The sequence below is a fragment of the Nansenia antarctica genome, assembly GCF_963989245.1.
Source record: "Nansenia antarctica genome assembly, chromosome: 17".
NCBI lineage: Eukaryota > Metazoa > Chordata > Actinopteri > Argentiniformes > Microstomatidae > Nansenia > Nansenia antarctica.
Window position 1 is genome coordinate 6,395,276 of NC_137687.1, and position 16,021 is coordinate 6,411,296.

General features: G+C 43.5%; 1 protein-coding gene across 1 annotated transcript; it reads left to right on the forward strand.

The window, feature by feature from the left end:
* The first annotated feature begins 1,061 nt into the window (after positions 1–1,061).
* psmd2 (proteasome 26S subunit ubiquitin receptor, non-ATPase 2) lies at positions 1,062–15,020 on the forward strand. The gene is made up of 21 exons (XM_080547799.1): positions 1,062–1,244; positions 2,362–2,418; positions 2,561–2,725; positions 3,056–3,177; positions 4,767–4,991; positions 5,901–6,059; positions 6,291–6,435; positions 7,265–7,325; positions 7,449–7,595; positions 8,291–8,397; positions 9,014–9,141; positions 9,872–9,959; positions 10,419–10,581; positions 11,000–11,101; positions 11,577–11,722; positions 11,925–12,008; positions 12,381–12,549; positions 12,877–12,971; positions 13,067–13,193; positions 14,000–14,118; positions 14,213–15,020. Exons 1-21 carry the CDS (start codon positions 1,104–1,106, stop codon positions 14,393–14,395), a joined length of 2,733 nt encoding a protein of 910 aa, XP_080403925.1. The 5' UTR covers positions 1,062–1,103; the 3' UTR covers positions 14,396–15,020.
* The last annotated feature ends 1,001 nt before the right edge of the window (positions 15,021–16,021 follow it).

The window sequence follows — 16,021 nt, forward strand, 5'->3', positions numbered from 1 at the left end:
CAGGAAGTTGTAGTCGTAATGCATCAGCACTGCCATCTACCGTTGACTTTACCCACATTACTTACTTAATTACTATTTATACATTTATATTTTTTTACAGTATTATTACAGTATTATAACGCCACTGACCTCATGTCTTTTGGCTTGCTTTTATAGTTGTTTTTTATTTTCTTAAGATTGTTGTCTTTATTTGCACTTGACACCACGGACCTCATTGTCTCTTAGCTTGTTTTATAGCATTTTCGCTTTTTAATTGTCTAGTGTGTAATATTTGTGATATGTTATACAGTACAGGCCAAAAGTTTGGACACACCTTCTCATTCAATGCGTTTCCTTTATTTTCATGACTATTTGGTACATTGTAGATTCTCACTTGAAGGCATCAAAACTATGAATGAACACATAGGAATTATGTATTTAACAATAAAGTGTGAAATAACTCTAAATATGTCTTATATTTTAGATTCCTCAAAGTAGCCACCCTTTGCTTTTTTGTTGTTAATAAAATATATAATAATAATATTAAATATAATATGTGTTAATAATAATATGTTATTATATATATATTTAATATTATTATAATATATTTTATTAACAACAACAAAAATATATTTTATTAACAACAAAAAAGCAAAGGGTGGCTACTTTGAGGAATCTAAAATATAAGACATATTTAGAGTTATTTCACACTTTTTTGTTAAGTACATCATTCCACATGTGTTCATTCATAGTTTTGATGCCTTCAGTGAGAATCTACAATGTAAATAGTCATGAAAATAAAGGAAACACATTGAATGAGAAGGTGTGTCCAAACTTTTGGCCTGTACTGTATGTTCTTTATATGTTTTCTGTTTTTTGCACCTTCAGAAGAACCACTACAATTTCATTGTATAGGTAACTGTACAAGGACAATAAAGTCTATTCTATTCTATTCTACATGGCGCGATACTCCACCGACCCAGCAGGTGGCGGTATAACAACCATCAGCCTCCCAACCTCGCTACACAAAGTGTCAAACAGGAATCCTGTGCTCTCTACGGTGGCTCAGACAGACATCTCTCTTCTCTTAGCTTAGCCACTTCAGTTCACACACAACAGCAACTATGGAGGAAGCAGCGAAAAACAAAGAGAAAAAGACCCCGAAGACGGAGGAGAAGCTAGGAAAGGAGGATGAGAAAGAAAAGGAGAAAGAGAAAGAGAAGGGGAAGTCCACCGGGAAGGAGAAGAAAGAGGAGGCAGAACTGGTGAGATATCTGAGATGATTTCTCTCGCAGGGGTTTTCGCCTGAGTCACTGCGCCTTAGCTGCCTGGTTGACATCATGGACGAACAAGGCCGGAAACGTTCAACGTTTGTCATTCAAATAAGAATTGGGTTTAGCCCATATTAGACACACGAAACTAACTTCATTCGTAGCAATATTCCCACATCAAATGGAGCTTAGATAGCTATAAAAACATGCCCTGGACTCGCCAACAGATCCTTTTTTTGCTATTAGCATTAGCTAGCTAGCTGCAGTGCTAGCTTATCTGTGCTGGTGTTGGTCTTATTAGCTAGTAGCCTGATGTCATGACACAGCAGCACCCTGCTAGTAAGGGAGATAGATAGATAGCTAGCGGATGATTTGTTGACATTATAAATAACAACCGATATATTCATTATGATAAGTTATAAGTTGTTGTAATATGTTATAAAAGGTACACCTTACCTTGCAAGATTATAATGCATAGTCAGTCACTGACACACACACACACACACACACACACACACACACACTACATTTTAAACTCTCATTCATTCATCTAACATGAACATAGCTGTGATATCTAGAAAATCTATCAGAATCATTATCATGGCGTTTGATGATGTACTTCCATTGCTCTTAATGCAGTGCCAACACCACAGTTAAAGGGGCAAAATGGTCCTTTTACTTTTATATTAATAATATAAAGCCGTCACATCTTGACGAATATATTCTTATAAATAACCTATAAATACCTCGGGAGCTTAGTTCAAGTTCAACTGCCCATGAAAAAATATACACTTGTTTTTACTCCTTTGATTGTTTGTAAACACCGTGATTCTAAACTAAAACTACACCTTAAAAAATATGGTCAAAACTATAATTTTGATCTTATGCATATCAGTGCTTGCATCCATAGCCCCATCTATACATTTGAGAGTGGTTACTTTTCTTGAGCACCATCCCTCTGTTGTTGTTTACTGGAAGAAGTGGAGGCGTTGTAGTTTGAATCACAGATCGCTAATGATTAATATGATGATTAACATGATGATTTAATATAGTGCATCAGGCTTAAGTGTTCAGTGTGAGATCTGTTACAATGTTCTTCTTCACTTCTCAGTCTGAAGAGGACAAACAGTTGCAGGAGGAGCTGGAGCTGATGGTAGAAAGACTGAGCGTGAGTATCACGTCCCAACGGCTACACTCCTAATATAAACAAAGAAGAAAGCTTTGTTGATTGATCCATTATACGTTTCTAAATGCATTTTAAACCTCCCCTTTATTCTCTCTCCCGCTGCCCGTCACACAAACACACACAGGAGCCGGACGACTCTCTGTACCGCCCTGCTCTGGAGGAGCTGCGTAGACAGATCCGCTCCTCCACCACCTCCATGACCTCTGTGCCCAAGCCCCTGAAGTTCCTACGTCCACACTATGCCAAGCTCAAGGAGATCTACGAGGGCATGGCACCTGGGGAGAACAAGGTAAGGCTAGGAGGAGCGATCGTGTCCCCTACATGGGAGACACTGCTGATTGGGGACTGCAAAAGGGGAGGAATTGGATGAGGCTTTATCACTTAATGACTTGCCTGGTTTCTTATGATTTCATCCACCTGAGAGGGGTCTTACCACCATCATATCATAACATTCACACAATTACAGTAAAAAGGGGTGTGTCTGTGTGTGTCTGTGCGTGTCTGTCTGTGTGCGTGTGTGTCTGTGTGTGTGTGTGTGTGTTAAATGGGGTGGATATCATCATGACAGGGTTCAAGCAATTGAGGAAATGTCTTCCTTCCTTACTGTTTTGTTTTGCAGCGCTTCTGTGCGGATGTGGTGTCCGTCCTCGCCATGACGATGAGTGGGGAGCGAGAGTGTCTGAAGTACCGTCTGCTGGGTTCACAGGAGGAACTGGCTTCTTGGGGCCATGAATATGTCAGGTAAGACGTGGCACAGAAATGCAGCGACACATGCCTGTAGTGTAGAAGCCATTAAATGGCAATCTGGCTGGAGGTAGCAGATATCCAATGAAAAATGTGTACAGTCCATCCATACACTGTGTGCGCAATTATTAGGCAAATTGTATTCCTCAGGATGAATTTTTATTGTTGAACAAATGCAATGCTCTCAGTCAGTCCGAGAAGTTGTTGAACCTCAAACTTGTACCCAAAAATGTTTAACAAAGGAAAAGTGAGTTTTGTCTTTCTCGGGGATATATAACTGTACGCAACTATTAGCCTCCCAAATGCTGCCTCCCAAATGCTGTTCAAAGAGGTATATTGTCTTCCCTCTCTGTAAATCTGACTTTTTAAAAGGATCACAAGTTCTCAATAGGATTTAAGAGTTGAGGAAGGGGGTCAGGTCAATATTCGGTCATCTTTGAGGCCTTTCCTGGCTAGCCAAGCAGTGGAGTACTTGGATGTGATGGAGCATTGTCCTGCATAGCATAAAGATCACTGCCTTCTTGAATGCTGTGGACTTCTTCCTGTACCACTGCCTGGTGAAAGTATCTTCCAGAAACTGGCAGAAGGTTTGGGAGTTGATTTTCAGTCCATCTTCAACCCTAAAAGGTCCAACTAGCTCATCCTTAATGATAGCAGCCCATACCAGTACCCCTCCTCCACCTTGCTGGCGCCTGACTCGGATGTGGTGCCCTGTGTCCACCCATCTATCTGGTCCATCAAGAGTCACTCTCATTTCATCTGTCCATAAAACCTTTGAAAATTCTGTCTTCAGGTATTTCTTGGCCCCAATCTTGACGCTTCCAATTGTGAATCTTATTCACCGGTGGTCGTGTTTCAGCCTCCTTTACCTTGGCATTGTTCTCTGAGCACTTGACACCTTGTATTTCTGGACACTCCCAGCTTGGTTGCAGTTTTGGAATGTGGTGGCACTGGAGGATAATGGGTTCCTTCCTAGTAGCTTGACGTTTAATTCTTCTCAGAGTCTTTACTCTTTTGCAGTTAATTTGCGCCTTCTTTCTTCTCGATGCGTTTTTTTGGCGACACTGTTGACTATTCTCAACGAAACATTTGATTGTCTGGTGGGTCATGCCTCAATAGTTTAGCTATTTCAAGAGTTTTGCATCCATCTGAAAGGGCATTTTAAAATGTTTTCGATTTAAATCCAATAAGTATTCAAGTTGATGTACTTTGGAGTTGGAAAATGTGTGTAGAAATAACGATACGGGCGCTTAGGTGGCATAGCGGGTTAAGCGTTGCCCATGTAACCGCAGGGTCCCATGTTCGATTCCGGCCAGGGACATATCCTGCATGTCATCCCTCCTCTCTCTCTCTCACCCTCACCCATCCTTCCTGTCTAAATCTCTACTTTATCTGTCAATAAAATGAAAAATATGAGTGGGACTGCCCCACTCAGAAAAAAAAGAAATAACGATACGGTCAGAATACTCACATGCCTAATAATTGTGCACGCAGTGTACAGACTCCAGTGCAATAAAGGCCGATTTATTGGGCTATGTTTTAATAAGGATCTCCTACATTTCTGAACTATGTGTGGATGTGTTCAGGCACCTGGCTGGTCAGGTGGCGAAGGAGTGGCAGGAGGTGGAGGAGAGTGACACGGTGCAGCAGGACACGCTGCTGAAGCTGGTGAAGGAGATCGTGCCCTACAACATGGCCCACAACGCCGAGCACGAGGCCTGCGACCTGCTGATGGAGATCGAGAGGCTGGAGATGCTGGAGCTCTACATCGATGACAACGCCTACGCCAAGGTCTGCCTCTACCTCACCAGGTAAGGGGACCACACACACACACACACACACACACACACACACACACACAGAGAGCACATTTCAGTCCAGCAGCGAAGGTGTGTCTGGTGGATGAGAAAATTCACCAGCCAATAAGATAATAATAAGCCACCAATTTCTAATGTAAATATAGTCACTGCTATATCGTTTTCCACCACAAGGTGGCTGGCTGCAGTGCACTTGAACTGTTATTTTCCATCTTGTGTTAGCCTACATTAGCGTTGTTTTTATGTTCATTTTATGTATATATTTTTTTTTATGTGAAGCACTCAGCCCATGTCATTTCTTTGTTTCTTTGCTCATTTCTTGTATGAAATGTGGTATGCAAATAAAGTTAATTATTTTCACACAATGACAAAAATGTAATGGATTTTTATTCTCTGAACAACATCAGAAGCGGAATAGCGAACTTTAGCAACATTAATAACATCTATTAACAACACATTTTGAGTGTAACAAAGCATTGTTTACAAAAAGTTCTGTCATCACTTCCATAGCATCTTCAACCACGTAGTGGTGCTGGACATACAAGGCGTTTATTATACATAGCAATTTATTATATAGAGATTTGTTTTATAACAGTATTGTAACTGACACCGTTGCTATTTTAAAAAAAACACGGTATTACCTTGTTACCGCCCAACCCTATTCATGGCTCAAGATTGTAGGAAATGGCTGTAACAGGTATTTTCTTTTGAAAGTGTGCTCCAGAGAGAAATGTGTGCAAATTGAAGGCTATCTTACCGTCAGTCTTATACCATGACACAAAGTCTAAAAAAGAACTGTTTCCCTCTCTGTTTGGAGAATGCCATGTTTACATTGGCTTGCACCTGAAGGAAATTGCCTCTCACTAATCCTAAACTCATGTTCTCTCTCTCTCTCTCTCTCAGCTGTGTGAGCTACGTCCCCGAGCCAGAGAACTCCGCACTGCTCAAGTGTTCGCTGAACATCTTCAGGAAGTTTAATCGTTACCCAGAGGCCCTCAGGCTGGCTCTGATGCTCAACGACGTGGAGCTGGTTGAGAACATATTCACCTCCTGCAAAGACATGTAAGGACAGCAGAGCAGTGTTAACTTCACATAGAATTATTATTTATTATTATTACTACAGCATTTTCAAGTACAATATATGTATTCTTTTTTGTTGTGATTTTTAAATTCCATGTCACAATATTGTTGTAGCAAAACCTTTTCAGTTCCATCATACCTGAAATGATATATGGGTAAATCATGCAATTGTTTTCCTGTGTAAAAAAGTAATGTGTGTGTTGGTGTTGGCAGTGTGATCCAAAAGGAGATGGCCTTCATGCTGGGCAGGCACGGGATGTTTCTGGAGCTGAATGAGGACGTGGAGGATTATGAGGACCTGACGGAAATCATGTCTAACGTCCAACTCAACAGCAACTTCCTGGCCTTGGCCCGAGAGGTGAGGGGAGGGGGGGGGAAAGGGAGAGGGTAAAATAATAGGAGAAAGAGGAAAGGTAGACATATTATTATTATTATTATTATTATTATTATTATTATTATTATTATGGCACTCAAGAATAATGGGATTGTTGGTGTGTCAGAAAGTAGGGACGAAAAGATATTTGTTTCGGACAATGAGAGGATTATGGACGTTGCAGTGAGAGAGGCCGGGCTAGAGCCACATAACATCACCATATCATAGTGTTTTGTCCACACGTTAAACTTGGCCACCCAAGCGGTTGAGTGTACCCCGCGTCAGCCGATCGCTGTATCAGGAGAGGCGGTTTGCAGCCTCACAGCAACCGCTGTGTTCGTCACTTCCTAGAATGCTTTTTGTAAATGTCTTGTAGCTAATAGCATTGTGCAATTTAAAACACGCAGAGCTAAATTATAGACTAGAGGCTGAATACTTTTTTCCTGTTTCATTCCACTTTATTACACACAACTTTATTTACAGATGGACTTTAATGTTTAGATTTGTTGTCTGCATTGTTTGAGTTAATACCAAAGTCTGGTGCAAATTTCACTTGAATAGGCTCATTGGAAAATACATTTACTGGGCAAAATGTTGACGTGTTCAATACTTATTTCCCCCGCTGTAAATGTCACAGCAACGATAGATCAGCCAGGCTGATATGGCTCAGGGAAAGAGAATAATAGTCGATGAGTCACAGCGAGCGAAGGGGTTGGATGATAATGAACGTCTAGACCTCTCCTGAAAGGACTGCCTGTCTGTGGCTATGACTCAGCTTATCTCCTAACAACACACTGTTCCCTTTGTGTGCTAGTTGGACATCATGGAACCCAAAGTCCCTGATGACATCTACAAAACCCACCTGGAGAACAACAGTGAGTCCTCTCTCGGTGCAGGCTAATTGGCCAATCATGTGATATCATACTTCTCTTTTCTCATTATCTCTCTTCCCCCTCTCGTGGTCTCTCGCTCCCCTTCTTCTCTCCTCCCTCTCTCAGGGTTCGGAGGGAGCGGGTCCCAGGTGGACTCCGCCCGTATGAACCTGGCCTCCTCCTTCGTCAACGGGTTTGTTAACGCCGCCTTCGGACAAGACAAGCTGCTCACGGACGACGGCAACAAATGGCTGTACAAGAACAAGGACCATGGTAAGAGAGAGACACACACACACGCACACACATCCATCAGTTTATCGCTCTTTTGTATTGTCTATGGTTCATGTAGGAGTGCAAACTTGTCACCTTTCTACTAAGCTGTTTTTACCTCAAAATTGGTCATCCATGTGAATCATGTAGATGTGCAAAATATTTTTATTTGGGGGGGGGGGGGGGGGTCTAAGTCTCATCCAAGTCACATGATGAGCGAGCAAACTAAACTCCGCTGCTGTTGAAATAACTTTTAGCTTCAGGCAGCTAGGTACAATTTCAGACAGCATAGAGAACAGTCACGGTAAACTGTTTTCAAAGTAATTCTGCAGGTGTTAAGTTCAGGGCTGCCGCTATTTACATGCGCATCATTGTTAGACCACCGTTAGTGCTAGCAATATCCCGTTCTCCTCTAAGGTTAGCTCTGCATTGATAATTTTCTTCGTTTTCAGTCCCCCCCAAAAAAACTCACCTTTTTGGGCCATCACCAGTTTGCACCCCTGAGTTCATGTTTAGAGTTGTTTAACTACGTACATCTGTGGTATAAGATCAGATCTAAAAAATGCTTTTCCAAGCAGATCAGCGCAGAACATTATTCTCGTTGATGAGCTAAATGTATAGGCGACAGACGTATTTCCTGTGCTGTTTCGTATGGAGGTTGATGTGAGCGTTAATTGTACGTTGTGTTTTTCCCTCAGGTATGCTGAGCGCTGCAGCCTCCCTAGGGATGATCCTCCTCTGGGACGTGGACGGTGGCCTGACACAGATCGACAAATACCTCTACTCCTCAGAGGACTACATCAAGGTCAGCTTTAACACTCACACCAGTGGCCTGGGGTGGTCCAGTGGTCTGGCACCTCGGTCTACAGTGCACACGTGTGCCCATGTCGGCATGGGTTCGAGTCCGGCCCATGCCCTGCTGACATGCCCTCTCTCTCTCTCCTTACTTTCCTGTCTGTCTTCACTCTCTCTATCCAATAAAAAATGTGGGTGGGATTGTCCCACTCAGAAACCCCCGCACACCAGTCTAAACACCCCCCCCACCTCTCACTGTCCAATACCCTCAACTCTTACAGCTCAAATCTCAACCTCTAACCACCACTTAAACTACCACACTACCTTACTACCAAGTTACCATAACAACTTGGTGAACAAGAAAATAACTGTACATAGCTCATAACTGTATGTACCTCTAACTACCTTACTTGCCATACTCTACTTATCACTGTTTGGCACTTCTGGTTAGATGCAAAACTTGCGTTTCAGTACTTGTACTCTGCAATGACAATAAAGTTGAATGTAATCTAACCGAACATCAACCTTATTCACCCCCAACACCATGTCGATTCTTGAATAACCTTCAACTGCGAGCCCCAACCTCATCCAACACTTCTCTCGATGTGTCTCTCTCCCCTCTGCAGTCTGGTGCCCTCCTGGCCTGTGGTATCGTGAACTCCGGAGTGAGGAACGAATGCGACCCGGCCCTCGCTCTGCTGTCCGACTACGTCCTCCACAACAGCAACGTGATGCGGATAGGAGCCATCTTTGGGTGAGGAGACACAAGCCTCGTCTGAAATCTATGGAGCCCCCCTGGGGTCACATGGTAGCAAAAAAATATTTGATGTGTGAATTCGTTCCCTCGGTTTAGTAATTCGTTAGGGTTAGGCCCTACGAGCCAGAACGATCGCAAGGATTCTAACCCTAACCCTAACGAATGACTAAACCGAGGGAACGAATTACTAAATAGAGGGAACGGATTCACACATCAAATCATTGGAGTAAATGGACCGAATGAATGAGTAGGAAGAACCCCCCCCCCCCCCCCCCTCACCGATTCCACCCCCCTCCTTTTATCTCTTACTTTTCTATCTCTATCCTTATAATTTCTCTTCTTTTTCTGTATTTTCTCTCTATTCTTTATTCTTTATCTTTTTATTTTTTGTTCTCTTTAAAAAATTAAAAAATAAAATAAAAATGATGCAGGATAAACTTAGACAAGTGAAGAAAACTTGTAAAGTGTATGAAATGAACTTGAAATGTAATGTACAACCCTGCAATAAAGTATAATAAAAAAAAATCTACCCAGGGGGGCTCTGTAGAAATCCTCCCCAACTCAAATGTCCCAAAATCTTTGCACATATAAAAGAGAAGAGAAGATTTAGGTTGATCTTCTCACCCAATTTAAAAACCTTAACTCAGATCGTCTGTTAAAGCAATGTGCCCAACCCTAAAGTATTATTATTGATTATTTTTTCGGAATATCCACCATCTCTCTTCAGGCTTGGCCTGGCGTATGCTGGCTCCAACCGTGAGGATGTCCTCTCCCTGCTGCTGCCCGTCATGGGAGACTCCAAATCTAACATGGAGGTAAGCCTGGGGTGTCTACCACTGTGCTGTGTGTGAGCCAGCTGTAACACATCCACACACTACGAAAAAACTGCTCATAGTAGCAATTCGGTTGTTAAGTCTGACGTCAAACGTGACGTTTAGCAATTTCCGGGTCCAAATCAGAAATTCCCTGTACCAGACTACCAGTGTACTACAGCGGTAGAATGACAGTTCAATCGTTTTTTAGACTCGGATCTATTCATACAACAAGGGACACAGCACTTTCCCGTTTTTCCCATATTTGTCAGTGTCCTTGAGCCTCGGAAAAGCGCTATATAAATATAATGAATTATTATTATTACTGAGGCATTTCGAAGAGAGCCTCAGCCAACTTTGGACCCGGTAACACGTCACGACTTAACAACCGAATAGTATGGAATGGTAGTAATGGAATGGTAGTCATGGAATGGTAGTAATGGAATGTTGCCTGTCTCACAGGTGGCAGGTGTGACGGCCCTGGCGTGCGGTATGATCGCCGTGGGCTCCTGTAACGGCGACGTCACCTCCACCATCGTCCAGACCATCATGGAGAAGAGTGAGACTGAGCTGAAAGACACATACGCCCGCTGGCTCCCCCTGGGCCTGGGGCTCAACCACCTAGGTAAGAACGGAGGGGTGTTTACCCCCTGGTGCGTCCTGTGTTTGGGGCTCTAGCTCTTTTTTTATAAGTGAAAGGAAAACTTGTGACGTTAGAATTATAAGGTTCTATCTACATTTTTGTTAAAATTGAGTTTTTTACATAATCTGTAATTTTTTATAAACGTAGGTGTTTATTAACGCCTGTGTGGTGTTATTTTTTAAATGTTTACATTTTTTGTTAGTAATTAATAAAATACAAAGGTTCCATCTCACAGAACATAATGGAATGTAACAACTTTGACGCTCAATATCTCTGAACTACCCTAAACGGACCCTACCCTAAATTCTAAGCTCACGAATTATTGTAGTCGTTTTGTGGTTAAGCAAATCCTTTTTCCAACCTTACCTCTGACCTGGTTCTCTCGTCTGTCTGCCTACAGGTAAAGGGGAGGCCATCGAGACCACCCTGGCAGCCCTGCAGGTGGTACCCGAGCCTTTCCGCAGCTTCGCCAACACACTCGTAGACATCTGTGCCTATGCAGGTTAGTCACATGACCCCGCTAGTCACCAGTGCCTGTCAGATGACTGGGCAAACTCTGAAGTTGTCGTTTTGTTTTCATCTATCTATTCATTCCTCTCTCCTCTCACCCCCCCCACATCCCCCCTAGAACAAACAGGCTGTCCAACAGTTTCTATCCATGGGCCATCAGAACACTGAACAATAGACATAAGACATAAGACATGTTCATAAATGTTAATGTTTATCTTCAGGGGAAAAAGTGCAATAGAAATGTGCAATAACTCTATTCTAAGTGCCTATTTATACATTTATATATTTTTACAGTATTATTACAGTATTATAACGCCACTGACCTCATGTCTTTTAGCTTGCTTTTATAGTTGCTTTATAGTTGTTTGTGAATATGTTTTTCTGTTTTTGCACCTTCAGAAGAACCACTACAATTTCATTGTATAGGCAACTGTACAAGGACAATAAAGTCTATTCTATTCTCACAGGTTCTGGGAACGTACTAAAGGTGCAGCAGCTGCTCCACATTTGTAGTGAACACTACGAAGCCAAGGAGAAGGAGGAGGACAAAGACAAGAAAGACAAGAAGGACAAGGACAAGAAGGAGAGCGCGGCCGACATGGGCTCCCACCAGGTGTGCCACGTTCTACCCTCAGAAACCTAGTAGTGACTCATACATGTGTACTGTTCTTCTTTTAGACTCATCTTGATTATTACATACTGATCGCTTTGGTTTGAAACAACAAAGCTTCTGTCACGTTGCACTGGGGGCCATAATGAAAAGGTAATGCATTGTTTGAACGACCTGTTTTGGACTAATCTCTGCTGCCCTCTAGGGTGTGGCAGTCCTTGGTATTGCACTTATCGCTATGGGAGAAGAGATCGGCTCGGAGATGGCACTACGGACGTTTGGACACCTGGTCAGTACTGAATGAACTCTGACCTGTTATGTCCATTTAAACACTATTTATTTCTCAGATCATCGTGTCTCACTCTCCCTTTCGTCGTGTTTCCCTTTTGTTCTTGTTCTCCCCACCGATCTCCTCCCTCTCTCCCTCTCTCCCTCCCTCACTCTCTCCCTCTCTCCCTCCCTCACTCTCTCCCTCTCTCCCTCCCTCCCTCTCTCCCTCCCTCCCTCTCTCCCTCCCTCCCTCTCTCCCTCCCTCTCTCCCTCCCTCCCTCTCTCCCTCCCTCTCTCCCTCCCTCTCTCCCTCCCTCCCTCTCTCCCTCCCTCTCTCCCTCTCTCCCTCCCTCACTCTCCCTCTCTCTCCCTCTCTCTCTCCCTCTCTCAGTTGCGGTATGGTGAACCCACTCTGAGGCGGGCCGTGCCCCTGGCCCTGGCTCTGATATCGGTGTCGAACCCTCGCCTCAACATCTTGGACACACTCAGCAAGTTCTCCCACGACGCTGACCCCGAGGTCTCGCACAACTCCATCTTTGCCATGGGCATGGTGGGAAGTGGTGAGTCGGCATTAGAACTGTCAGATTTTTACTAACACAGTTTAAAATAAGGCTATTGACGACATATTAGCTTTATAGCCTTACATTACGTAATAAGCCAGAAGGAACAACACTCATTGTTGACCGCAACTATGTTGAGCTATTACTACATGCTTTTGCTGAGAAAGATGAAAGGTTAGCTAGACATTTGGAGACAGGTAGGCATTGCCAGTATGGCTGTGAAATAGGTCTTAAATTGTATTAAAAGTTCTCTTAAAAAAGTCTTCCGTTTGACTTGTTGAAACCTGCAGGAACACCTGTAACAACTCACTCTCTCTCTCCTCCCAGGCACAAACAACGCCCGCCTGGCCGCCATGCTGCGGCAGCTCGCACAGTATCACGCTAAAGACCCCAACAACCTCTTCATGGTCAGACTGGCACAGGTGGGTAGCGAGACAGACTGTTTTGCTTTCAGCTCCTAACAGTTAATATGAGTGTGTGTCCAGTCCTAACCCCTGCTCTCTCCGTGCCTCTCCAGGGTCTGACTCACCTGGGTAAAGGGACACTGACGCTGTGTCCCTACCACAGTGACAGGCAGCTGATGAGTCAGGTGGCCGTGGCCGGACTACTCACCGTCCTCGTTTCCTTCCTTGACGTCAAGAACAGTGAGTGCCTCTCTACTTCATCCCACACCCCTTGCCCCTACCACCTTCCTTGACGGAGGGAGTTGAGACTGGTATTATTTGGAGTGGAGTAGTCATCACCTCAGGATATTTGACGAAGCTCACTAGCAAGATGGATAGTTAGCGGCCTGGTTATTGTAATCATTTGTATGTTTTAGTTTGTTTTTCAATCGGATTTGAAATTTAAACTGTAGATAGATAGTATCTATCTCTCTCTTCTCTTACTAAATAAATGTTAGATTTGTTATTATATAATGTTATATTTGTCTCTTAGTGTGTATATATATATATCATATCTCTCCAGAATGTTGCCAGAAATAACTGTCTACACATCAGTCAGTGAACTAGCTAGCTCCCCCCCCCCGCACGTGCACACGCACGCACAGTCTGAGCTCATTGGTCAGGATGTCAGTTTGCCATATGCGGTGCGAGTGCCGTCAACTGAAGCCTAAATCTAATTAAGAAAAAAGAAAAAGAAAACACGACTTGCGGAGGAGCAGTGAGATCTGCCAGTTCTGTTCCCTCTATTCAACCTGCAGTGCTGTTTTTCAACCACTTGGAACCACTGTTGAGACTATAAAAAGTGGAACTTTTAAATCATGTGAGCTGTTTGGGTGCATTTTGTGCAGCAGATGTTTAGTTCTTAGTATCAAGTTTTTATTTCATCAAAATTCAAGGGAGAACCACCAGCCTTCTCCTCAATGGACCAGATCCACTGGTCAAAGTCAGACTGTGTGTTGTGCCTGTTGCTGATTGTGACCCGCTGCTGTTTCCTCTTTGTCCTGCAGTCATCCTGGGGAAGTCCCACTATGTCCTGTACGGGCTGGTGGCAGCCATGCAGCCACGTATGCTGGTCACCTTCGACGAGGAGTTGAGGCCGCTGCCTGTGTCTGTCAGGGTGGGACAGGTAAGGCCCATTCATATTCATACACAATGCCGTAGGTTGATGGTAGAATGGACTCGTGTCTCATGGTGTGTTTTGTGTGTGGTTCATCCAACAGGCAGTCGACGTGGTGGGCCAAGCTGGTAAGCCCAAAGCCATCACGGGCTTCCAGACCCACACCACGCCAGTGCTCCTGGCCCACGGCGAGAGAGCAGAGTTGGCCACAGAGGAATACCTCCCAGTCACCCCCATCCTGGAGGGCTTTGTTATCCTACGCAAGAACCCCAACTACGATGCCTAGAGTACCCTCCCCCCTCCCCCTCCTTCCAGTTACTTGTCCTCCTCCAGTGTGCTAGCAGGTGGCTGCCCTCCCTGGCTCTTTTTAGTTGTCATATTTTACTACTTTATTCCATTTCTGAAAATAGCCAGGGAGGCCTTACCCCCACTTTATTTTGTCGTCAATGGCCCAGCTTCTGTTGTCTTTGAAAATGTGTTGTCGGGGTCTCGGTGGTCAGACTCAGGAGAGCAGGGTGGTTAGTAAACTGGGACCTCATTCTCTCCGTTTGGCGTCCTTGTTCTAATTTGACATTTGGTTGTTCTGTACGAACAAAACCGGCTGTTTTACGCTCCACCAATCTACCAACGGATCAAGGGTCAGCATTCAAGAGGGGAAATGTTTGTGTCTGTGTTTACCACCGCCCTCTTTCAGCCTCCAGGGGATGAAGAACAGAAGCTGCGTCCACACTGATACTTCCAACAGTTTTGTCTTTTCCCCGATGTGTCTCCTTTTGTAATTAAAGCATGGAAAACTCTTCCTCATCCAGTTTCTTTTGTTGGTTTTGTTACAGTACTGTGAAAAAGTAAAAAAAAATATGTAAAAAAAAAAAATCAATAAAAGTACAGTCCACATGGTGGACTGGTCTATCACCATCTGTTCGTCTCTGTCTCATGTCAGTGTTCACAGTTCACAACAGCTTAACTATTCGAGTATCAATAATTTCATAGGTTTAAATGCCAGCAGTCTATAGATGAACACATGCCTAACAGTACACAGTAAAACTCTTTTATTTGATATGGTGGCATATTACAAGTACTTGAAAATCCTAAGATGCTACAGTACTCTTCACTGTCCTATGGAGGATGTCACAATGCCTGTGTTGCCATCCTCTGGAACCTCTCACTCAGCAGTTGGCTAGCTAGATGAATGCTGTCCAGATAGGAGATGAGAGAGAGAGAGGGACTTTCATGGATACAGACTGCACCCTTGCTGCTTAATAGAATTGTTGTCCTCGCAAGAAACACCAGGGGGGTATTTCATCAATGTCGCTAAAGAACAATCCAGAGATTTACAACAACAAAAAAACAGCCTTATTTTGACAACTCTCACGAGACTTATCGAAATAGACATTGAATTGTTGTCCTCGCAAGAAACACCAGCGGGGTATTCTATCAATGTCGCTAAAGAACAATCCAGAGATTTACAACAACAAAAAAACAGCCTTATTTTGAACAACTCTCAAGAGACTTATCGAAAATAGGCCTGGATTCTCCTTTAGCGACATTGAATGAATACCCCCCAAAGGATGTGTTCCAATTCTTTACCTTTCACACAGAAAGGTGTGCACTTGCCCTCATGCATTGAAAAGCATTGGATTGTTGCTGGCATTTTTTTGACCTTTCCACCAGGTAGTGTAGTGTGTGTGAGTGCACTCTTCTGGAGACATCACCTGCTTACAGAAGTGTTGAAACCCATGAAATTCATGATCATCAGAATGATATTGAGCCTAGTGCAGGTTCAGAGAACTCTTCACTAGATTGTTGGAGGCAGACACTAAGGTTATGTGCTAAAGCTGGTTATAGTCAGACAGGTGCAACTCCAAAAATTAGAATATTGTGCAAAAGTTCATTCTTTTCAGTAATTCAACTT

Coding starts and splice junctions, on each gene's coding strand:
- psmd2 (XM_080547799.1), top strand. CDS start 1,104: ATGGAGGAAGCAGCGAAAAACAAAGAGAAAAAGACCCCGAAGACGGAG. Junction 7,596..8,290: donor GTACAAGAACAAGGACCATG/GTAAGAGAGAGA, acceptor TTTTTCCCTCAG/GTATGCTGAGCGCTGCAGCC. Junction 12,009..12,380: donor TACGGACGTTTGGACACCTG/GTCAGTACTGAA, acceptor TCCCTCTCTCAG/TTGCGGTATGGTGAACCCAC.